At 40.5% G+C, this 25,624-nt stretch overlaps 1 protein-coding gene across 8 annotated transcripts in view; it reads left to right on the top strand.

The window, feature by feature from the left end:
* The window catches only part of DNAAF8 (dynein axonemal assembly factor 8), a 103,761-nt gene that overhangs the window by 3,857 nt on the left and 74,280 nt on the right, over positions 1–25,624 (top strand). For 6 of the 8 annotated variants that reach the window (XR_011803498.1, XM_072023718.1, XM_072023717.1 and 3 more), the window contains 8 exons: positions 555–689; positions 1,806–2,303; positions 5,130–5,226; positions 5,647–5,785; positions 6,638–6,784; positions 7,624–7,695; positions 10,459–10,824; positions 12,428–12,587. Coding sequence is in view for 7 of the 8 variants with exons in the window: in XM_072023718.1 (XP_071879819.1) it covers positions 555–689; positions 1,806–2,303; positions 5,130–5,226; positions 5,647–5,785; positions 6,638–6,784; positions 7,624–7,695; positions 10,459–10,824; positions 12,428–12,587 (1,614 nt within the window). In the remaining variant the exon portion in view is untranslated. The remainder of the gene's footprint in view (positions 1–554; positions 690–1,805; positions 2,304–5,129; positions 5,227–5,646; positions 5,786–6,637; positions 6,785–7,623; positions 7,696–10,458; positions 10,825–12,427; positions 12,588–25,624) is intronic. The other 2 variants (XM_038186868.2, XM_038186869.2) reach the window with 2 other exon arrangements.

Here is a 25,624-nt window from a genome sequence, read left to right as displayed (position 1 = left end):
CCTTGATCTAGGCTTTGACCCGTGAATTGATTTTTCACTTAGCCTCAGGCATACATCCTCACTGCAGTCTGACCTTATAGCATGGATTCTTAGCTCCACGTGCCTACTGCTTCTGGCCTATCTTGCTTATTCCTCTTAGGTACTGAGGTTCTGAGTCCTAGCTGGTGAGGCACTTATGTTTCTGCCTGATCCTCCTTTAGGGAGCAGCTCTGCCTTGCTGCTTCCCAAGGGGTAAGTAAGGCAGTACAAAGAATCATTTAGGATCTTCAGGGCTCGCATACCCCTTTCGTTACTTTGCTCAGAGGAGTGTTAGTTATCACACTCTGGGGCAATTCAATGTTTTACCTGTTTTTTACTACTGTAGCTTGCTCAAATATTAGGCTATTTTAAGACAGTATAGGTTGCTGAGTGTCAGGCTGTCTAATAGAGATGTGATTGAGGAGAAAATGGTGGTTTCTGAACTTCAGTTGGGTGGTGACAACATAGAATTTGTTACCACAAAACAAGCATTTAAGTGAAGTTTAATCTTCTATTTAACTTTTCTTCTCTGACAGTCTGATTGTGAGAGTGATGAGGAGCTTTTTATCTTCCATCGAGAGCATCCCAACTTAATTCCTGACCTGTCAGAAGAATTGCTGGAGTTCTCCCTGGAAGACACTGACACAAAGGTTGTTGGCTGTTGTGAGCAGGTTGTATTACCGCGACCCCCTCTTCGGCTCCTCTACAGTGTAGGCAGCTGCTGTTATCTGACCTATTTGGCTGAATAGCATGACAGAAGAAAATAGTCCCCAGTACCTTCTCCCGTCGGAAATTAGGTCTTTTTTTTTCTATATATAGTGACCCTTTTAAGCTTTCTCTGCTTGTGTGCTTTCAGACTTTTTTTTGGTCCCATCATCTTGTTTTTGATATTTTCCTTTTACCTTTTTTAAGACTGTGGCACACCTTAGATCCTAGTGATGTGTGTCCCACCTTTTCTTTGTTAAGTACTAGCCTGTCTCAAGAAACCCTTCAGTCTCTTCTAAATCTAATGAATTTTGTTGTAGTTAATGTGCATGATGGTGCATATGGAGTGGGAAGGCACAGTTTGTCATGTGAGAACAGGTGCCCAGTTTCTAGTCAGAAAGACCACACAAGTATTCGTGGGTTGGCAATAACACAGAGCCCTTAAGGCAGGCGATGCTGCTCACTGAATCTGTGGACCTCTCTATAAGAAGCTCAGTACTGGAATGTTACCTGCAGCTCAGCTGAAGCCACAGCACAGCTGTGTGTTAACAGTAGTGCTGTGCAATGGCTTCTAAGTTTTAGACAGCTTGAAATAGTTTCAGCCACCATTTTACATACCTAGAAAAAGCAGAATTCCTATTGGCAGTGTACTAAGGAGGGTGAGTAGGGAGTTGAGCCCTTGTACCAGTATTCTGAGTTAAAATGATTACACTGCATCTGCACTGATGAAGACTAGGTGTCATAAGAAGCTGGGAGAGGAGCCACCTGGCCTTATTTTGTCCTGGAAGAACTAACTTACTGCACTGCTTTATCCCCATTCATTTATCTCAGTGTAAGAAGTGGCGTGTAATGAGCAGATGTAAGGCAAATTAATTTCAAGGGCGCTTAGCACATCCTGAAGCTATAGTCTTTGCAAAGTAAACAGTCTTACTGTTTTCTGTGATGGACGTGGTGTGTGCTGCTAGCAGATGGTGTCTGAGTTGGAGCTGGTATCTGCCAGTCACTTTGTTTTGGTTTATTGTCAGCTTCTATAGCTTGGGGAGATGTGACTTTGTGCATGTGTGTATTTTCTCTACCTGTAGCAAGTGAAGGAAACAGGAAGATATCCATGGGAGATCTGGAATGGAGATCTGAAAAGTTTTGGCTTTCAGAAAAAAACAGATGGTGCCCAAGTTAGTGCAAGAGAACATGTACTGGTGATTAAAGATGAGACTTCCAGTCTTGCCAGCCATGCTGAAGAAATTCCAGGCCAAAAGGGAGCTGTTTTTTCTGAAGAACCTCTTGCAGATTCCACAGATGGACTTGAAGAGCAAGAGCTGGGCAGGCAACAGGCCAAGGAAAGAGTGAACTCTTGGCTTAATACAGCATCATTAGTGGAAGAGCTGGGCAATAAAAAAGAAAGGAGAAAGCTGATAAAGACAAAGATACTCTCAAAAATATATCTAGAGCCATCACCAGGCCAGCCAGAGCTAAATGTCAAGCCTCCTTCCCATGGCATGAGCGACAGTCTAGAAAGAAGAGTTAAGGAAGAAACTTCCACAGCTGGCCACCTTCAAGAACAAACCCATCTGTCCTCGCAGGTGAGCAGCCCAAACAAATGGTTTTAGAGTGCTGTTCGTGAGGTAGAAGGGCTAGGGCATTGCTTGCATAATCTTACTAAAATACAGAACCAAAATGCTGAATTCTGCACATGCCACAGCATTTTTCTTTGTTGTCCCGAATTTGAATTTTGTTGGGTCGTATGAGATACAAACTGCTAAGAAGCTTCTCTTTGTCTTGTGGAGCTGCCATTGACAGTCTGTAATGGTAGCAAAAGTTGCTGGTCAGTGGCATGGTTTGAGCTCTCATTCAGGAACACCAGCCACTGCAGCAGTCCCTGGGAAGGTAAGGGATCTCTTCTGTTTGCAGGCTTTCTGTTAAAACAGTGAGCTTTCTGGTTTTCCAGTATCTTGTCTCTTTTGCAGCAGTGTAGTAATGCTGGAGGTGAGAAGAGAGCAGTCAGTGTTCCTGAGATCTTCACTCTTAAAAATAAAAAAAAACAAACAAACAAACAAACATAGCTTCTTGATGTTGGAGCTCTGCTAGTACAGGCAAAGAGTGACAGTGCTTGCCTTTCTTTTTGCATTGTGCTGAACCATTTAATCATGCCATTATTGGAGGGGTTTTTATTTTTCAAGTGGTTCTAGGTTTAATTCCCAACTCACTTAGCGCAAGTCAGTTGCTCTGTTACTTGGAGAGGTGTGGTTTTGACTTTAGAACATGTTTGGTATCACTGACTTTAGTGAACTGACGCCTGATGCTTTTGTGTGTGTTCTGAGACCAGGCTTGGTGTATTCTCACTTCACAACAGTGAGGGCAAAGCTGCATCCTTTGCATGCATGGTGTATATGTTTAGATTTGAAATCAGATTGCTACTTCCCAGCTCAGCAAGGTACCTCAATTTGTCAATTAAAATTGTTAAAACTAATATGTTTGGAATCAGAAGAAATTATATTAGTTCACTTGAGAAACATTTTTTTCTTCCTTAATGAATATTTAAGTCCCTCTCTGTGTTTTTAAATTTAATCCTGTAGATCTTCATTTCTTACTCTTCTGTACCCTTGCAATACCTTACGATAGTCTCATTCCTATTAAAGCTTAGGAGGATAAAGACTTACTACTGCAAGTTACATGATAATTTGGTCTTTTTATTATAATAGTTGATATTCAAGCAGTACTGTTGAAAAAGTTGAGTATCAGTTGCATCATAGCATAAAAGCACGCATGGTCTTTCCCTCCAGGCTGTCTGGTAAAACAGCACCTGTACTGAACCGTGATGTGGTTCTCTTTGTAGCGAGCTCAGCTGTCAGTCACTCGCTCTTCCAGACCAATACATCTCAATGATGTTGTTGAACCAAGATTAGCTTATGGCGATGTGAGAGACTTCAGCTTGTGGCTACCATCAGCCTTCAACATTGCATATGCCATGGCCTGTAATATTAGAATAGATCTGATCATGGTTCAGCTATGCACAAAGATTTATTGCTCTGGAAAGAGTGAGAATCGACTCTTGATTGGGAGGGGCAAATGACTGAGGTTTTTACAAGGTGAAGCTGTTTTCAAGGCTGATTTTGCTTCTCTAAAGTCCATAAACAGTCACACAAAACACGTTCATTCTAGTTGTGACAAAAAGAAATCAGCTATTATGACAATTAAAAAATATATATAAATACTTTTAAGTTCTGGTGCTTCAGACTAGATGTGCATATCTTATTTTAAATGAAACTTCACATTAAATATTTGGAGGGGAAAGCAGGCAGTGTCTGAAATGCCTGGGAGCCTTTGTCATCACAGACTGGTTCTCATACCTAAATGGGTGGTGTGCACAGTGAGTGTATCTTCAGCCAGTGTACATGTGATTTGAGCTAACAAAATTGATGATCCTGTCTTCAGTTTGGGATAAGCAGCTGTGAGATCCCAGCTGATGCTGACTGGCCTTGTGTCAGACCATCTTTTAGCCTGTTTCACTATCTACAGTGGTTTTCTAGAGTCTGTATCAAAGGCATTCGTGATTCTCAGAGAAGAAGCCTCAATGGATGTGGATATAAGGCAGCTGAATAGAAGCAGTATCCAAAGAGATAAACACATCCTGTTCTTTACAGCACTTCTCTGTGGATCTGTTTAACAAAGCAAGTTAGGGGGAGTGTCAGGGACTTCATCTTTCTAAGATGGTGAAAGGGAGAGGAAAATAGTACTTGGAGGGTGGACAGAGGAAAATAAACCACAGGGATCTGGTCCTGCTGGTGGCTTTGAGGGATGCAGGGGCATACATGCTGTTGAAAAGACTCCCCCTGCATGTGAGTACATGTGGAAGGCTAGGCCATCTGGAAGATATAAGGTATGTCCCAGTATATGGAGGGAAGAGTCAGGTGAATATTTAAGGTGGGCTTCCATTTTTTCCTTTAAAGAGCTGTCAATTCAGTCCATTACGGAAACATCTTCTAGACATGGCAGTTTTTTTCAGGTGGGGAAGGAGAAGGTTCTCCACCTGTGTTATATTTGAATGAGCATCAGTTCATTTGGAACAGTTCTTTTAGTAATTATATTGTGCTTGCCTACGCAGAGCCTTGCCAATAACAGAAAAAAGCCCTGTTCAAGCAGTACATATCCCTTTGTCAGTCATGCCAATTTTTGAGGCTCGTGTTTAAGCAGCTTTATCCAGAGTGACCCAGCAGTTCATGTACTAGCAGGTGACAGTGGTGCAGCGCTCAGGATAAGTAAGGTAAAATTCTGTGTCACTTTTGTGTTTATGTAGGGCAGAAGAATCAGATGGAGTTACCATAAAGTGTGTGAGTCAAAGGAACTCTTATTTAGCAGCAATCTTTTGGTGGTGAATTTTCCATCACAGTTTGGTTCTCTTCTTTTAGAACATTGAGAAATGGGATCTAGACAAGATTCTTGAGGAGCAGAAGCAGCAGCAAGATAGCACTCATGCAGAATTTGCCTTCTCTTCAACAGATCATGGTAATACTGCTAAATTAATACCAACTTTGCTGAAAACATATAAAAATACAGAAAACTCAGCTTCATATGGTCAAATCATTCCTGCAGCATCTTCTTGAATGTTGAAACCATGGCAGCCTTTTGACTGCCTCTTTAAAATGTATTATTTTTTAACTGATTTGCTTCCCTTAAGATTCTGTCTTGCTTTTGTAGCTTGCAAAAAGTGCTTTGTGGCCTGTCATAGCCTAAGAGTGAATCAGAGGCAAGACAGATAAAGTTTTGGAGTGAATTTAGTGAGAGGTGATTTACATCAACAGTATTTTTATCCTTCTTGTTCTGACAGGCTGTAGAGAAAGGTGTGCTATTATAACGGGGAAAGGGTCTTCTGCCACTGGATCACCCAATATACCACAAATGGTGATTTTCGTTGTTGTCTCATAGAGATCTTCAGGTGTAGATCTGAACATCAGCTCATGGAAAAACTAGCAGAGCTGTGTGGCAGGCAGTCCAGGACAATGTCGCCATGCCGCAGGAGGCCATCAACCCAGATCTCCTCTCAAGAAGAGCAAGAGAATAAGAAGTAGGTCCTTTGTTCCAATCCTCATGTACAGTAGGTAGCTGCAATTGGTGGTAGAGACGCTTGGAAACTCACGGTGTTCTCTAGGTGCTTTTCTCTCTAGCCTCTGCAGAAAGCTTGTGTTGTTGTTGGAATATGTTGTAGTGGCGTTAAAAGACAAAGACTCAGTCATTCATGTACGTTTGATAACTAACAGGCAGTATCCTGCCACCTGAGCTTTCTCTACCAGTTCTGTTTAGATCTTGCCAGACTTGAAATGAATGGGAAACGAAGAGGAACAAGGCTGAGCAAATGATCATGGCCATGTGTTTTTTTTTTGTTTTGTTTTTTTTTTTTTGTCATTTGGGTTAATTCTAAGGCTTGCAGTTTCTCTTACTGGTCCTGATTTAGCTAAAATACTAATTTAAATACTGATGTTGCTAAAAGTCTCCTTGCTGGCAGAGCAGGAAGAGCCATGAAGATGACTTGTACTTTGTATGCTCTGAAGGATAAAATGGACTTGCCACAGGAGGCAGAGGGGCCTGTTTTTGCTGGTTGACACTGGGATCTTGTAAGTTATTGGGTACAGTAACTGCCTCTCTTTGTTCTACAGAACAATTTGACAACATCAGTTTTTAAGAACTTAATATCCCTCATTATGCTGCCTGTGACCTGTATTCCTGGTGGGCAGCTGAATCTTTGAGTTGAGCTCCAGAAGGTGGTGGATAGCAGGCAAAAGAGTTTGAATTGGTGTGGTAGCCAAGCACAAAGCTTCTTTCACAGTCCAGTTTCAATCGTAATCTGTGCCCTGAAGGATTTCTCCTCAGGATAAGGGAGAGGATGTGTTAAAAAAATATATATGCTTTCTGTACTTAGGGATGTTGCCTTCATGTCATCTTTACCAAGTTCTCCAAGGATGGACACGATGAGATTACCCTGCCTGCCAGAGCCTCAAACTGTGTACATTGATTTAAGAGATGCTAAACCACAGAAGTCAGTAACGTTCCATGATGAGAACCAAAGGTAAATTCTGGCTTTATTGTTAGAGGTCAGTACTAAAGTGGGAAGTCGGAAGAAACCTTCTCTCTGTGTCTCACATTTGTGAAATAAACTTTTAAAGTTTTCTCTTCTTACACACCTCTGTGACCTTAATAGGAAGGCACAGCCCATAGCTGAGCATGAAAGTATTTTGAGGAGAGAATAACTTGCCTCAGAACATGTAAAGGTGCAGGGATGCAGGCAGTCCAGAAAGGACATGCAAATCATCCCTGGAATAACATTTAGAAAGTTTTCCATCTATGAAGGAGTGGGCAGTGATTGCAAAGCAATGCTTGCAGCTGTCTGTTAGAATTGGGCTAGCATTTGACAGCACTGTGTATGAAATGGACTTCCTTGACTACATTCCTGGCAAGCAACTGTAGATGATGATTTCTCAGCCTCCCGTGTGATAAGAGGGCTCTATATAGACTATAGGAGGCCCAATTCTTCTCAGTCTGCAACAGATTGTGGCAGATGTGTCCTTTCTTCAGAAATAATGGTGTCTGAGGAAGCTCTTTGCTTCCTTCTCAAGATGCCTACTTACTGCAGCAAGAGACTGAAAAAAACAGTCACCACAAGAAGACTTGTTAATAAGCAGCAGAGTGCAGCTAACACATTATGATCTAGAATTGCTTGAGTGTTGTTTGCTTTTTTTTTTGCCTTGCTGGAGTAATAGTGTGAAGAGCTATCCATAAGACCTAAAGATCAGCCCCAGAAGTGTCTCCTGTTTTTCCTAATGGTTCTAAATTTGCATCTTAGAATTGAGTGAAATCTAACACACAGTTTGAATAAAGTCAAGTAAGAGTATCTAATTTATTTCATAGTGCAGGTGACAGCTCCACTGAAGAAGAAGAAGAAGAGACTGTGACAATTAAGGACCAAACAGAAAGGAGGATGTAAGATTCTTTACCTTGACCCTAATTCAAGTGTTACAAAATTAAAATAATTCCCCTAAGAGTGATTAGAGTGAGAGCTCACATACTGAAATATCTCCATTCCTGGTTTTCACAGCAAAAGTGCCCAACCTAATAATGAAAGTGTTTCAGTCTGGACCCAGATCTCTGTTGCCTGGTAAAGATAGTGAAGTTAGAAACTGCTTGGAGTGAGATGGTATAGCACCGTGCTACTTTAGAGCTGTGTGGCAGTAGCATAAAAGACAGAGTAGACATGGGTGGCTGGGAAACCTGACTCGTTCTGCAGACACGTTTAAGTGACATGAGAACTGCTTTTAAATGACTTGGAACCAAACTTTGAAAATGTTACAGCAAATTGACTCAGACAAGCCTTTATTTTTAGCAGTAATAAAATAGGCTAGAATGCATGTTGACTTCGAGAGAATATTGAATATGTTATGTGGGCACAGATGCTCACAGTTCTCCTTAATTGTTTAGATATGTGTGTGTATATATATAGTCATGGAATCCTAAAACGGAGATTCTTCAATAGGCACAGATGTCAGCCTTTTCCTGTTACTAAACTTAGGGCTTGATTCATACCCATAGGTTTTTAGACATACATTAAATGTGAAACAGGTATGTCAAGTTTTAAACATCTTACTGTATTTATCTTCTGTATTACATTTAGAAACCTGATGCATGTAAGTTCACGTTACAGCAGTAGAGAGGACAGGCAGAACACTTTGCATTGTTGTGCCAGCCAATTATTCTTACTCTTTTTTTTTTTTTAATAGAATAAATGACTTGGCAAGGAACAGAGCTGAATACTCAGCGTAACTTACGACATCTAATCCAAAACCATCAGAAAATGGGGATGAGATGATGCTTGGGGAACTCTCGCTGTCATTGAGGCAAATGCAGAAGTTGCATCAGTGAAAATCTGGTGTGATGGAGAACAGCTTAGCTGAGTAGATTTTGATTTGTTTTAATGGTGTTAAAGTAAATACACCAATGAAACATGGCAAACATTATTCAGTTCTGTTTCTAAGTAAGAAAGCCTCATGGTCTCAGCAGCGCAAGATCCCGATCTCATCATTCGCATGGGTTCAGTGCTATTATCACTTATCTGGATGGAGTTATTAAATAGGGCAATGTATGCCGTAGTGCAATATACCTACATGTTAAGGCCTTGGAGGGATAGTCTTATAGTCTTAAGATCTCCAGGCACTTCCTTAGCATGGAAAATACTCTGGTTTATTGCCAGAGTGGTCAGATAGTTCAGTGCCATCTGTTCAGTGCCATCACTAGCACTATACTATAAGGCTGTTCTCCAGTATATGCCCTTCTCCTAGAAGTCCTACTTTATTTTCTGAGTATACTACAGAAGAACACAATACCAGTTTGGTTCTCCATTTAATCATACCAGAGACGAAGGTCAATAACTCTCAGAGACTTGTTTGAGACAAACCATTCTTTGTCTCACCTGTTCCATTCTTGTTTGACTTACTCTGACAAAGCTCTAAGGGCTCTAACTCTTTGCCTGAGGTCAGTGTTATCCTGCAGCTCTGACTGTTTCAGAGCATTCTTCTAGACACACTGCTCAGGAAAAAAAAAGTTAGGAAAGTAATCATCAGGAGCCCACATCTGTGTAGATGGGGTCTATTGTCACAGCCTAGAGTCCGAGTTGCTCATCTTGTAAATGTTGAGTATTGTACAGTCCAGAATCATCGAATACCCTGAGTTGGAAGGGACCCACAAAGATCACTGAGTCCAACTCCTGCCTTACACAGGACCACCCAAAAATGAAGTCATATCTGAGAGCATTGTCCAAACGCTTCTTGAACTCCAGCAGGCTTGGTGCTGTGACCTGGGTATCCAGTGGGGAAGGTGTTAACATGCTCACACTACTTAAGCATGCTCCTTAGCATCACAGCTGTCAATGTAAATGTTGATCTAGTGGTTCTGGATTGGTTGCTGTGATGGCAGGAGAAGTGAAATCCCTAAGGAGGAGGAAGAATACTCTCCATCTGGATTTTCTTTGTTCCAAGAAGCACGTTTAGTTGGGATTAGTAGAGCACTATGATGCTATGTACTCAGACACATCACCTAACTGCAACATTAATATCCAACTGGAGCAATCCGTCACTTAATCCATGTGCTGTTCAGCTACTACTAAAACAAGGTATATTTGCTACAAATAGATGACAGTCTTCCTGTAGCACATAACCTGGGAGCTTCATCACTGAATGGAACTGCAAGACAAAATAACCGTATCTGCTTACGATGTCATGAGAGGACATTTCACAGCAGAATACAATCAAAATACTGTACTGCTGACAATACAGCAGTCACAGTAACTTGGTGGAGGCATAGGTGAAATGAAGCTAAACACGTAAAAATCCTAAGTTATCAGAACTCTTCCTCTCTGTATTTGAGTCCCAGTACCCATATCCAAAGAAGACAAAAATCTGCAGACCTTATTTCCATGCCAACATTACAATTATTCAGGGCTCTTCTAGTAGTTAGTTGTCTCTTCTGCCTGAAATCCAGGAGAGGTAAGAAATACCTAGTAAGACTGGATTCACATTCTGTCACTGTGGTGTTACCTGTATGCTAGTGCTGCTTTTAGCAACAGCCATTAATCTGTGTAGATGTCCAGTCCTTGTTTTGAGCTGTTACTCATGGGAAGTTGTTCAGAGCATAAATTTATTCATGTAATGCTTTATCTTGATTTAATCATTATTGTTTTTTATTCCTCTGCAGGAGGAATTGCTCAGGGAAAAGCTTGCTACTGCAACAACTCCGTACAGCCCGTAAAGAAGCCTCAGAGCTTCTTCATGATGCACCTACCCCAGCTGAAAGACTCAGAGGCACAAAACAAGATCCAGAAAGCCTGGAAGAGATGGGTGCCTCTAAACTCAGTCAAAAACAATATCGTAAACTGAGAGAAGAGACAACAAAGGTGATTTCCAGGAAACTGAGACTGCAACCAGAGAAAATAAATGTCCCCTTGTCAAGTCAGGGGAGCAATGGAGCTGACATAGAAAGAAAAAGCAAAGTAGAAGCTGAGAACGTTCAACATTCAGGAAACGTTCCAGAGTCTCCTCTACCCGCAACAGAATTGCCAAGGTATCGCACAAGAAAAGTCACCAGTGGTTTTGATTAGGGCTTATCTAGTTGCGTAAGACTAAACAACATGGCTTATCTGGTATGTAAGTTGGAGCAAAAGGATGCCTCTGGTTTTCTTACCTAGAAAGATGGCCGAACTTGGCAGCTGTTGCTTAACATTTTAGAGGCTGCCAGACTCAGTAGATCAGAGAATTGGCCTAGGATTAGACATGGCTTACTGTGGCACTTCTGACATGGTAAATTTAGATGTTTTCTTTAGTCTTGATTATAGGTAGGAGGGTAACAGTATTGATCACCTTTATGAAGAACAAAACTGAAACTTACTATGCATAGCATCATAGAAAATAAGTCAGGAAGGGTCTGTCTCCCTGCACCAATATTGGGAGAGTTATAATCTAATTCATTCCTGTAACTTTTTTTTATTTTCCCTGAACAAAGCAATTCTCACTCTGTCATCGAGAAAAGAGCAAGAGCTCAGTGGGGCAAAGTATAACCATGAGGTTCTGTTTTTACCACAGGAGTCCCTTGGAAAGCTAAAAGAGAGAAATAACAATGGTAACAATTGAGGAAAGTGGAGAGTTTTCTCCAGTTACTTGGGCTTCTGCCTCCTTGGGCTTAATGAAGTGTATTCTGTGTAAGATCTAATTTTAAAGTGAAATCAGGTGGCCACCTTATGCACCTGCCCATCTGTTTGGGAGATCTCCATTATACTGACTTTTCAAAAGCTATATTCTGCCTACTATTTTCAGGGTGAAATTTAACATTTTGACTTTGACATATGAGCCCTTGGAAAAAATGAGGATCTGCCTGCTCCAGAGACTATTACTTTTTCAGTTGTCTACCCTATCACTTAAACATTTTAGCTGGCATGTACTCGTTTTAAATGGCAGATAGTTGGTTGTGGGTTATTCCTTCAAGGAGCTCCTGATACTAAAACTCACTGCTTCCATCAGTTCTATAAAAACTCCATTTTGTCTACCTGTTAGCCTGCTGCATAGGTGGCAGACTGCAGCTTGGCAAGAATCTGAGTTATTGTTGTTGCTGAATAATAGCTCACATTGATTTTAATATATTTCAGTTTCCTTTCTTGCTATTCTAATTGTGGAGTCACCTGGGGCTTGAAGTATTGTGAAGAAATTGAACTTCATCTTTGCTGTGGAAATGGCAGATGAAATCTTGCTCAAAATATAGAAAGATGGAAGGTCTTGCTTCAGGGGAAACTTGCCGCTATTATAGCAGATAGGAAAGGAAATGGCTGGAAGGCTGAGTATTTTGGTGTGGAGACAGGGAATGAAATCTCAAACAAGCCTCTGCTAAATGGCATGTTTCAGTCTCCAAACAGATTGTCATCGCTTATCAGAAATTTGAGGTCTGCTCCTCTTCTTTGTTATTTCAGAGAGAGATGATCTCACCCAATGACAAGTTCCTGTGTCCCCCACAAACACCATAAGTGCTTTCTAAATCTATTTTAGCCTTCCACGTCATGATCCACCCTCAAGTGTATGGTATAAACATGAGAATAAGAAATGCAAACAGATGAACAAGGATGTCTTTTCTCCCAAGTAAAAAGTCAAAGCAAAAAAAGAATGTGTATATTTTTCAGGACAGAAGAAAGTAAGATAGAACTATCTCAAAAGGAAGAACAGATGAAAGAGAAACACAGGAGACACAGATTCCAGGAGCAGCTGGAGAGATTGCAGCCTCATCAGTCAGTTACTGGAAAGCAGCCCATGGCAGAGAAAACACCGGTTTTGTTCCACATGGTTAGTAGTTCAGCATAGGACTGTCCAATTTGGAATGGCTTCCTGGCCAAACGTGGATGTGGTTGTAGAAGAGAGAAGTCATTTTTATTGCATTATTTAAAATCTGTTTGTTGTGGAGCAGCATTACCTGGATAGATGAGCAGTCCTACAGCTCTTCTCCCACATTGTTTTTCTCTCCTTCCCTGTAAGGGGAGGGTTCCCTGTACAGCTGCCCACCAGACTTGATTCCTGTCATGACCCCATACATCCGAACTGAAGTTGGAGGGTGTCACTTACTTCTCTGGAGCCAGACCCTTTTTTTTTTGTTGTTTTTTTTTTATAACTTTAGAAAAAGTGGAACATTTTTACTGTTGTACTTCTAAAGCAAAGCCTATTCTGAGTCCTGTCTGGTTGTTTGCCCCTCGAAACTTTATATTTCGGTTTTGTGTGAATAAGTAGTTGTTGAGGATTGTGATTTTAATAACAGATCTTGCTTTTGGCTGAAGCTCTGATTACAGAGTATGAAATTAATCCTGTTTTTCCCCAAACCTAAAATGTGGCTCGGAGGACAGGGTAGTTTTTCCTTCTGAGATGATTTGTGTATGTAGTCCCAATTCAGCCTTGCACTGATTTCAGTGGGTACAACGCCAGCTGAGAAGGTAAGAGGAGATAAGAAACTCTAGAATTAGTCTGTGATTACTCTGTGATGATTTTTCTGGTCCAGTAACAATAAAAAAAGCTCTCTTGTCAGTACAAAAGTTGATAGACCTTACAGCACTGACCATGGGAATGGACCATTTCGATGTGCTTGTTTTGTAATGAATTGAATGCCATATTTCTGCAGATTAAAAGCTCACTTTTTCCCACATTGGATTAATTACTGTCAAGAAGTACAGGACTAACAGACAGATGGGTGAATTTCCCCTCTATCAGCCTGCTTTGGAATAGACTGCACAGAGCTGTTCCCTTAGCTCCTTCAGTCCCTGGTGTAAAGGTTGTGAATCTAGTCTTCAGACTTGCTTCTTCCTCAGTCTGCCAGGAGGTGCTACCAGATTCCAGTTAGCCCTTATTAAAATGCAGACACTTTCTCGTCAGAAATATACTTGAGCTTTGCTATCTCATTCCTTGCAGTGCACTAAGTGATTGCTGGATTGTGTTGTATCCTGGTCATTTCCCATATTTGCTGTGATGAAGCCAATGTAATGAAGATGAAGGCCTGGTAATGTCGTTTCTCTCAAGTACAGCTCAGGGTGTATCTGCAGTGTAGTCCTGCTGTCACCAAATCACTGTGTAAATACACCCAGCTAGCTGATGTGGTGTGGTCACTGCTGCAAGCAAACCAGCTCAGAATTTACTCGAGTTCTGAGGCCTGTAGAAATTAGATGGCAGTTGGGGTAACTGGCACCTAAACTGACTGACAGGCTGCTTGGGGGAAACCTGCCCAAACTTCCAAGGCGCTATTGATAGTAACAAAATCAGTGTAACCCGTAATCTTTTATTACCACTTCTTCGTACTGCAACTTTGCTCTTAGTTCTTCAGAAATACTCATTAAAATTAAGAATGAAAAACAGATCGGCATCATCCATCAAATGCAAGCCATTTATAAGATTACTTGAAATTCATTCTGACAGCACCGGTTTTTGTCTTTGAATTAGAACAGGTTTCCTTTCCTTTCTTTTTTCTTCTGCACATAGGAAGGCAGAAAAACTCGAATATTTTGACATTTAAAACTAAAGGAGTGTAATTTGGCAGCTGTGTCGCTCAGTGAAAATATCTAATATCTATATATAAACATGTATATTGAAAGAACAAACCACAATGTTTGACAGAGTAGAATGCTTTGAAACTTGTTTTCAAAGTTCTTTGTTTTGGCAATGATAGATGTCGAGATCTGGAACGCTTGTCATGGTTTCCAGAATTCCTCTGACCATTTTTAATGTACATAAATAATTGAATCGAATAATAATCAGAGGGGAAGTTTAGAAACTCTGTAGTTACTGTAGCTGAGATGCTTGGAAAGAATTGTAAAAATTTTAAAAGCTGCATTATAGTTACATTAGAGTTCTTGTCTAAAATTTGAAAGCAGTGAAATTCAGATTTAATATTACTGTCTCTTTATTAACCTAGTTCAGTCAAATTCTGTAAGCATCTTCACTCCGTGGGATGCACTAATATAAATGAGAATCAGGTTTGGGAAGAACACTTGCAAAGCTGCACAGGTAACTTAACATGCTGAGAACTAACTTTCAGAGGTATTTTAGCATCCAAAGAAGGGGCTGATATCCAATGGTATTTTCAAGACAAGCAAGTACCAAGTTCCCATGGGAACCAGTGGGCTTCATTCTACGAATTCTGCTTGTCTTTCAGATTCCTAGACACGTGGGGTACTCTTTGCAACCTGAACCAACTCTTGTTTTCAAAAATGCATGGAAGAGCCTGACTTTTCCCACCTTCACCCCTCCGTTCACCCCTCCTACCCAAACTTTCAGTGAAACTTAAGACTGGCATAAGTAGATTTCTCCTGAAAACAGGCCCTTTAGCCACATTTTAACCTTTGGATCTAGTTTGGAGCTGATTTAAGGAACTGCAGCTCTGCTGAAAGCCAGCTGAGTGGTGATGTAATCCATGTTGTAAGGTCAGGTTGAATTAATAGCTTAAAGTAACATGTGCAGGTTTTGTTTCATTATTTGAGCAGAGTATTGTTGACAAGGGAGATGGAGAAGGAATGCTGTACAGCATATAAAACAGTTAAATGAAAGATGTAAAATGAAATGGGTTTGACCTGTCATTTAATTGATGTTGTTTGGTATGATAGAATGACTTAGTACTGATGTTTATTTCTGTATTACATTGACATTAGATCCAGATAATAGTTGCTACTTCTGCTGGGCTCACAACTGATTTTTGTGTCAAGGAGCAGCACAAGCTACTGTGTAGAGGAAGATGAGCCAAGAGCTAAAGGTGCCAGCAAAGAAGGCAGGGGCAGAGACCTCACCAGCAAGGAGTGCAGTCCCACAGTGCTCAGGCAAGAAAAGCAGAGCAGGTCTAGAGAGGGTAACCAGTTACCAAGTCTCTGGTGGTGAGGTAGGTCCAAGATCAAGGTGAGAAAGTCAAGTCAGGGTCAGGATTGGGTCCAGTGATGGTAAGCAGGGTCAGCCAACAGGCAGCGATTATGCAGTAAGGCTGTATGGATGAAGAATGTGGCCATGCACAGGTGTAGCTGCAGTGCGGCTTGGTAAAGGATCAAGGGCAGGTGTCTCAGCTTAAATGCAGCTCCCAAGCAAAGGGGCAAGAGGCTGTGCTGTGTCAGAATTGGCCTTGAACCCAGGCAGCTAAACCACTGCAGGGGGCCCTGGTACTTTACATCCAGCTATAGATTTAATTTAACAGACAGCAAATGTCAGTTAGCTTTATGAAACTTTTATTATTAGGACAAAAATGCCGTTTTCCAGTGGGGCTTCAGCTTGATTCTTTGTTTACCTTTATTGCTTTATCATGATATGGCAGAACACAAGATAGTGCAGTTTGAAAGCTATTAAGAACCACCTTGTTACCAGTACCTTTTAAACACTGTTTTATCTACCTTGTACAGTCAAACTGTTTGGAAAATGAATGCATTGACTCATACTGAGACTCTAATTTTTCTTGGCTACACATTCACTTTGGCTAACCTTGTGCTAGTAATTATATTACTATGATCATCGTCTTATTGCAGCTTAGCTTTACAGCTGGCTTCCTAAACAAAAACAGTCAGGCGTGCAACCGAGTCATTCTAGCTTAAATATATTATGCAGACAATTGCTTTCCAACCTGCAAACGTAAGACTCTATAGCCTTTCTGTCAAAATTGGCAGGGTTGTGGTTTTTTATATTAATATATCCTTGATTCAGCTCACTGATGTCAGGTAAAATTCTTAGACCAGAAGATTTTCTGCTTGCATTCCCTCAAAGCTAAACTTAAAAGTACTATGGTCAAAACCTTCCTTGACCTTTTGCTGCCTTACTCTCCATTGGATCTGATGTGACTTTCACAGGAAAATCTCTGAAAAAAAATCCTGGGAGCAGTGCTGAAGTATTTATTGCATGATTGGATACTGTGACAGCTACCCTGGGCCAGCACAGTATGACTGAAAGTAGAGGTTGATTTCCAAAATCACTAGAAATATTTTTAGTTCAATTACTGGTCCTAGGTGGTTTCTTTTATGTAGACGATGCCTTGATCTGCACAGTTTTCAGTGAATTGTTTTGATTCTTCACCTGTCTTACTAAAATAGGTGTCTGTGATTTTCATTACTATTGTAGAAGAGTCTTGATCTTTTTAATGCAGTAGTGTGATGACAACACTGGAAATTGCCTTTTTCTTGCATCTCACCTGAGCACAAAGAGTTGCTGAAGGAAATTGACTGCGGGTTCCAGGGTCCCAACCTAACAATTTACCAGCTGGACCATACTACTTTGGCATCTCACCAACTCTGTTGTGTATCTGCTTATGTGAATGTGCTTAGATTATGTCCTAAGCAGTATTTACAAGTTTTCTGTTTCTATCACTTCGGAAGAGGCATAAATGAAAAAGAATTATGATTTCTGCAGGTTATGAAATTAAACAGATAAAGCTACGTAATTTTATACATTTGCTTCAGAGCAGGGCCATGCTGACCAAAGAGGAAATGGTGAAATTCATGTCTCAGTAGAAAGACAATACCAGGACACGATCCACCAGTTATGAAAGGAATAGTTTTTATGCTGGTTCTGCACAGAAATGCCAGTTTTTCTCCAACACATTGGTGCCATATACATATTTGCAGAAATCAAGGAAAACTTGTATCTTATTTCAGTTACAATGATCTTGTCACACAGTAACTGAACTTTGTTATATGTTGTTACTCTGAAACTAATCTTGCAATGTTAAATCTCCTAGTGACCAAGTGTTGTTTTCATTTATGCTGGACCACAACAGTTACTACATTTGCACCTCTGTGAAGGTAACAGATACCAGCATTTAGCCCTTACTATTTTACTATAGCTTAAAACAATTAATTTTAAAAATTGCAAAATATTTCATACTCAGCCTTTTTCTGGCATCAGAACTGAATTTGGCTTGTCCTTCACTCTAGGTCTTCTCACTCTCTTGGTCTGACTCTGTCTGGGGTTGTGGCCAGCAGTGATGTGCCAAACAGCCAGCAGATGGCCCCTGAATTCCTCCCTTTTTGCACAGTGAGGTATTTAATGAGTTCCTGGAGCAAGATTAAAATCTCTTGTACTTAATGAACCTGCTGCCTCGACTCAAGAAAGGCTTAAAAATAAACTAAAGCAATTAGAGATGATGTAGTTAAATTTAGCTTGCAGAAACAGAAGGCCAAGGTTCCTGTTTGTACCACCAGTCCAGCACACAGGATTCAGAATAGCATGGAAGTTCCCAAGAAAATGTTTTTCTATCAAAGGCAACTGTTAGCTGGCACAGGGCCTGTATTTCTGGCCTCCTCTTCATCTTCCCACATGGTACCAGAGTAGGAAAATGGGAGGATTTGTTGGCAGAGTCCTTTGTGCTTAGGTTGAGTTCAACTGATTTATGGTCCCCTTGGTTGTGGTTAACAAGCTAGAGGAACTAAGGCTGCTACTGCCTCTGCCACGGCCCTGGATGTCGCAGATGCATCCTGAGGATTTGCCTTAGCAGGCAAAGCAGAGAATCTAAGCCTTAAAAGTCTTTGTCACAAACAACTTCCTTTCTACAGGCATTCTGCTTGCTTGCTCTTTGTGTTCTCAGGGTAATAAATGTTACTGGAAGTGTGTGCTTTGGCACGCTTTGGGCACAGATAAATGCAAGTCGGGAACTTTACATCCTGATAATTCTCCCAGTAGTTCTGTGCATGCAGCAAGAGCAGTTAAACATGACATACACTAATCCTGCTTTAATAACCTGTTGTCTGCTTCAGCAGGTTTCTCAGCCACATTGCTGCACCTCTGCACAGAACCAGGAGACACTCATTCTGTACTGAACACAGCAGGACTAACAAAATGCTGTAGAGAACTTCTTTGCATTTCAATGTCCACACAGAGACCCGGTCTGGTTGTTTAGCAGGGGCTTCCACCTTTGTCCACTGTACTTACCAGCTATGGAAGAATGGGACAGTTAAGTCTTTTCAAAGATGAGATTGTTTTGTGCTGTTTTTCTGATGGGAGTTTGAGATGGCCATAGGGAAATGTGAATTATTTAGTCCTTTATATTCTCTGACACATCTTGGAGGAAATTAAAATGAGTTTATTTTATTTTTGAATATACTTCTGCATGATCTTGACAGATGGGAGCATTCATTGTTGCTCCTTAAGGGAAAGGGTAATATAAGTAAAAGGTATAGAGTTTCCAGAATTACATGTGTGAACTTGCTGCCAGTAGAGGTCCTAACCACTCCTCTGTTCACATTAGAAGAATGGTTCAGATTAAACTTGAAGAGAAGACAATAGAGTAAGATGTCCATGGGCTAATATTTATTTCTCATTTAGAAGAGGGCAGGAGGGCAGAGAGCCTTTTTTGCACCTTGTGTCTCTTCAGGCCTTGCTCTTTGATAGGTCCTGTGTTAGCTGGCAGAAGGACCAGCTACAATAAGGTTGTAATGCATATGAACAAGTGCCAGTCAAATTTACTTATGTAAAGAAATACTTTCTGCCATGAGCATCTTTCTTGGAACTCCCAAATGGGAGTTCCCATTTCCTGGCCTTACCTCATGGTTGAGACCTGTGAGGCTATTTGTAGATGAAAGGAGGTTGAATGTGGCCTTCTGCTCTTCCAAGGCGCTGTTCAGGCATGTCTGACACAGCTGCAATGCTATTGTTAAAGAAGCTTTACAGTTTAAACTGTATTCCTAGTTTTTCCTCATGCCTGCTTGCTTAGCATCATGACTTTGGTTGGACCACAGCCTTGAACCTTGACACGTAGGGGGATAAGCTTTGTTACAGCTTGTAAACACTTTATTACAGAAATAATTATACAAACATTCTTAGTGGCAGGGCTATTGAAAGGAATTCAAGGCTTTGTCTGAAATTACCAAGTGGAAGAATCTTACAGTTAGCTTTATTTTAAAAACATAAAGCTCTGTCCAGCAATGTGCCAAGCATGTGGAGTTCCCACAAGATTTGTTGGAGATTGTAAGCACTTAGGAGTTCTCAAAATCACAGAGGACCCATATTTACGGCCTAGAGAATTCAGAGGTCCAAAGGGTTGTATGGATAGTATTTTGCAGCTGGACACAAGATCACACAGCCTGTATGACAAGCTGGACACAATCCATTTATGAACTGCCAGCCGAGAGGTTGAAGAGCGGGCCACTTAAGCTCTGGTAAAACTTCTGGATAAATCAGCTGAGCTTTCAGCAAACCAGCAATGCTGCAATATGTTGTATGGATAGCCCAAACCAGAACCTGTTATCACGCTTGCTCTGCAGGGTTGCTAAGCTCATTCTGAGTTTGGGCATGACACTGCCTCCCAGCATGCCTTTTTCCTATGTCCATTAGTGTATTGCCCTAATCAGGGACTTGGCAACATCACACTGGGAGGGACTTAAGTACTGGAGCTGTAGGAGCTGTAGAAGGATTCAAAAGAGACTGCATAGTTAGCTCCCCACTTTTTTTTTTTTTTTTGGGGGGGGGGAGGATTTCCATATACTATCAGAGAAATACATGACAAGATAAATAGGTTTTTTAAAACAGAAAAAAAAAAAGCACAGCTTTACCTAAGTTGATAAGCATATGATGAATTTCTTGGAGTATCAAACTACTCGTGTCCTTTTAGCAGTATTTAAAGCCAGCTGGGAACAGTTGTGAAATACCAGCCTAGTTTTCAGATGGCTGAGGACCGATTCCATGCTCTATCACAGGTTTTTGAAGTGACTGTGTATAATTTCCTTCCCTGCTGCAGGTATGGAAATGACAGCATATTTCATTTGTGAGACAGTTTGAAATCAGCTGAAGAACAATAGAAGATAGAGATACTAGTGCTTGGATTTTAGACATGATGCTGTTTCAGTAATGTTTAAAAAAGTTTTCTTAATCTTTCTTGGTAATTTTACTCTGCTCCTCTTTGGAGTATTTTACAGGCTTTTGATATTTAATTCAGTTAGCGGGGATCTAGGATAAGGAAATGTTTTACTCACTTTGCAGTTCCATAGAGAAATAATCCATTCCAGAGCCAAGACTAAGGCAAAAGTTCCTAATTCCCAGTACCGTGTTCACATGAAATGTGTAAGTAATTTAATTTCTTTTACATATTTCAGCTGCTGCTTGTCAACCAGGAGTAGAAACTCAGTAGAGCAGGAGCTTTTTGTTATGTGTGCATAGAATACCAGCACAATGAGGCTGTGAATCCCTCCAAGCCGAAGTGTTACTGTAATGTAAACACCAATCATGGAGAAGGCACTTCTCATTTTTAATGATTATGTCTCAGAAAGCAAACAAAATCAAATGGGATTCAATGCTACCTTGATTTAAATTTTAGTGCAATTTTCAGAGCATTTCTTTGTTTACCTGAGGAGTTGAGTCTTTGACAGAAAATTTTCCCACTTCTAGCTAATAAAGAAAAAATTGTGTGCAAAACAGCTGCTTCTTGCATGTTATTTTTGCCAGTTACTTGAATGTTTTAAGCAGCATTCAGACTTGTTGCCAAATGGCCTCAGTTTACACATTTTTTCTTGAATATATTTAGGTGAAAAATAACCATTTAAAAACATTTTTGATTAGTTAATATGCTTCATAACCACACAAACATTCTGTGTTCTCATGAATTATGTTGGAATTGGTCCAATTGGTCCTCAGTCATCTGAAAACTAGGCTGGTATTTGACACGTACTCCTAGCTGGCTTTAACTACTAATTAGAACATTCTTTGTGCTAATGAAGTATTTCAGGGAGCAGTTTTATCAAGGAAGTCGTAGCAGCTCTGACTGTGCTTTTCCCATCACTGCTGCCTGATAGATGTTCTTGTTTCATTCATACTCTTCTGATCTAGTCATCTCAGAGTGACTAGAAAAACGTTGTCCAAGAGAGACCATTACCTGGCTGTGTAAGATTCTCAGACGGTGATAATGTTCCCAACCCAGGACAGAGCAAGAAATCCCGGTAAACCTCACACTGGCGTATACGAGAGACAGCGTGACAAGGGCAGTGCTGCGTGCTTGCATTAGGAGTACTGGCAGCACAGGCAAAAGTTGAGCAGGTTAAGACAGAGAGCATACCCTAAGGTACAAGATTCTTATTTAGGACCAAACGCTTAATGCTGTGGACTTGTCTTGTTCACTGCAGACAACAACAACAACAAAAGTACGTTGAATTTTGGGCCAAAAATACTTTTCTCTCTGTGTGATCCTGAATGATTACACAGTGTCTCTCTAACATATTCTTTGGGCCGTGTCCTTGACTCTCCTGCCAGAAGGGTTATATATTTTTTTGGCAGCACAGGTGTGCTAACCGTTAATTCTAGTGAAGCAGGTAAAAAATCCCTTATAGGGAATATAGGATGAGATGGGATGAAAAGAGATTGTTGTAGAACAATGACACATCCTGACCCAGAAATGTAACTGATCCTGCCTATCACTGACTGACTGCCAGAGCTGTGGTGGATATAAAGCTACTTTAGATTGCATTTGGGGTTGACGATGCTGGGGTGGCAGCAAGAAGAAAAGGTGTACAAAGTGAATTTTCCTGTCCTTGGTTTTTGAGCCATGCAGAGCTCAGTTTCTTCCTCTGTGCCATCTCTGAACTGCATTCCTATGCTCAGTAAATGCTGGTGGTGAGCTGACATTTCACTCTGACACTTACCTTCTTTGTGCTCCAGCAGAGGTGCTGGCTAGCTTTAGCACCTCCATGATGCCAAGGATGGATAGGTGTCTCCTTCTGAATCAGAAGAAATTATATTCTTCATGCCAAAGATTAAGAATAATGGTCCAGAACATTAAAAGAATTTTCAGCAAAGAATTTTTCTTTATTTTTTTTAACTTAGGGCGCTACATATTGTGTGAGGTTATCTGGAGAACTACCAAGATCATAACAAATAATGATTCTGTTTCTCAGGTCTTTGAGTTCCTGCAATCTTACTCTGGGAGAGTTTTCTGCTTTGGAGGATTGTACCTCTTCCATTTTAGCAATCTGAAGCTCAGTTCAAATCAAAAAAAAAAAAATTCAATAATATCTTGCTACCATTATATTTTTCAGGTCCATAACCTCAGCACGTTTGATATTCAGAAAGCCATTCGTGCTATATAGAGTGAATCTAGTACAAAAATGCATTAACAGAAAGACCATTCAGACCATTAACATCCATCATACTCTCCTTTTTATTATGAAATGTTGCCTTTCTAATTACAGTATGTTCTGCCAGTTGCGTACAGGAAATGCAGATACTTTCCGCATTCTTATCTGTTCTCCCACTTTGCAATGATAAAGCAGTTCTTTGAATAGTTTCACGGTTTATTCCACCATCTAATGTGGAATTTCAGATAATCTAGCAGATGGCATTGTCATCATTTTTCCTTCCCTACAGAATGAAAATGAACAAACACTTGACATTTCCAATATGGCTTCATCTAATGCAAGAATTTTTAGAAGCCATGAAAGCGTTATCTGCTTTGGTTTGGAGAGAGGGGCACAAATGTTAAATGTATCCCAACTATCTACTGTCCTACATTAGCAACATGACTGCATGGAAAATAGATGTATCACCACATAATCAGCATGCTTGTGTTTTGTACTGTGAGCTGTGCCTCTAGCGAAGCATGAACATGCAATGCTAGAGCTATTTCAGCATGAGAGTATAGAATTTTCATTAGAGAAATTAGCTAGAGCTGCTAAAGTACCTAGAAATCAGTTCACATTTACAAACGTACAGCAGATGCATCATTTGGCAGAAGATTTCTGCAGTCAGTAATTTGCCATTCATCAGGGATTGCCTCTGAAATCTGCGATCCAAGCTAGGGTGCGGATGACATAGGAGGATAAATTTAGACATGGCTGAAAACAATTATTTTGATTAAGCCTTCAGCCAATGAGAGGAAGATTCTTCCTATTCCTCCCCTTCCCCCTCATTCACCTCCTCCAGTAAAGAAGGAGGAGACTCAGTAAGTATAACTTATATGTTTCACATGCAGCAGATGCTTTCATTTAGCTCTCCATGCTATAGAGTCTGCTCAGCATAGTAGAGAGTTTATTTTGATTGAACATGATGCCTTCTTTAGCATTAGCATCAGTTTAGTTTGTATTGGGAAAAAAAAACTGCTAGAAGGAAAATGCTAAAGTTGTCTTTATTTGCAAAAGTGAGGCTGTACCTGTAAAAAGTTTGCTTCTCCTTGACCTACCCTTCCCCTGGGAGGTAACCCTCAGCCTGGGTGAGCTGATTCTGATGAGAAATACTGACTGCTTTCTTGGATCCGTGCAGTGATAGGAACTTTCCAAACGCATAATGTAGAGTGTTTTTCAAACAGCAGTTGGATGGCAATCGCTTTCACTTGCCATCGGCCTTATACCTAGCTGGGAGCCAGCAGCAAAGTTCTTAGCTGGCCCCCTTGGCTCCTGAACTGCTGCTCTGTCGTTCCAGCCTCTAACAGCTTTGATAATCTTTCCGAGTTCTAGGGCAACAGAGCTGTTTGTCCAATGCGGTGTGCGGGCGTAGTAAAAGCAATGCCAACTAGTCTTTTCAGAAACCATCAACAAAAGCATCATTTAACCAATTAGAGCTATTTTATTAGAAACAAAATGACATTAGTCTTGGCTGACAAACTTGTATCCACTAAGCTTCAGCTTGCTGTGATTATAAACAGCTCTGATTTAAAAAAAAAAAAAAAAAAAAAAAAGCAGATCTGTGCAGATCCCTTTGAATTGCCTTTTTTTTTTTTTTAGCTGAAAGCTAGAAGGCATAGATATCCATAAGGCATCTTGCAATTAATTTCTCCTCCTTTCTTTTCAGTGTGGATTTGGGGGTAGGTTATTTAATTTATTTTTTTAATATCTATTTAACATGACCTCTAGATGTGTTCTTCCTTGGCTGCTCAGTGTGCCCAATGCTTCTGCTTGCACTGTTGTTGTGTCACAGTAGAGAATTGTGGCCAGAACTGGGTGTGGAAGGGTGGATGGAAAATCAAGCTGAAGGGTTGTAAGCTGCAGTGTTGTAAACTATAATTGCAAAATAAAATAGCAAGCACTTTGGAAATAGGAAATTTTATCTTATTTACTCTATGGTAATTGCTGGTACTTGAGTACAATCAGCTGCAAGCCTGTCTGTGATTGACAGCACAATTCTAGCCAGAGCAACCAAAAATAGCTCAGGATTTCAGTCATTTTTATCTTTTTACAATCTAATACTGTCACAAAAGTCAGTGTAACATGTAGGGAAATTGGAATCTCTTCATAGGTAGACTAGGTAAATTGGACAATGCTGAGCAAAGGCGTACTAAGAAAGCACTGAATGTAGCTGACTTCAGCAGGTATTGCCTGGAATTAAACAGAATTAGCTCCTTTTCATTTTTTTGTTAATTAGTCTTAGTATTTCTGCAATTAGTTAAGTTCTTTGCCTAGATCTTTGTTGGGTAAGGAGGCTGACAGAGGAAGAAAAGGGCAAAGAACAATGTTCAAAGCCTCATTCGCTCTCAGGAAGAACCTTAACAAGTGGAGAAGTGAAAGTCTTATCTGAGCTTGGTCAGAAAACTTACTGAGCCCTCCCATGCCACTGGGCCAAGTAGATCTGCAAAAGTTTGAAATTTCCTGCTTAAAGAATAGATCCTGGTTTAATCTTTAGCTCTTGAGTTACCTCCAGTCATTGATTGCACTCCCCATACGGTTGCTGAGAGAGGAAGAAAGAATCACATCTCCAAACAGGCTACAGGAGGTCATATTATTCTGAAAATCTCCAAGTTTCTTTTCAGGCCTCTTCCTTGTAGAATTATGATGGTAGTGTCAAAGCCATGTTAGCTCCCTAGGACTACAGTAACATCAGTATTACAGATCTGCAGCATCAGAAGATTTTGCATGATTATTTTTTCCTTTATTACTAATGGCACTTTTTATCTGGTGCTTGTTGGC

This window comes from Anas platyrhynchos, chromosome 15 (genome assembly GCF_047663525.1).
Source record: "Anas platyrhynchos isolate ZD024472 breed Pekin duck chromosome 15, IASCAAS_PekinDuck_T2T, whole genome shotgun sequence".
Classification (NCBI taxonomy): Eukaryota; Metazoa; Chordata; class Aves; order Anseriformes; family Anatidae; genus Anas; species Anas platyrhynchos.
This window is presented reverse-complemented; position numbering and strand designations above follow the sequence as displayed.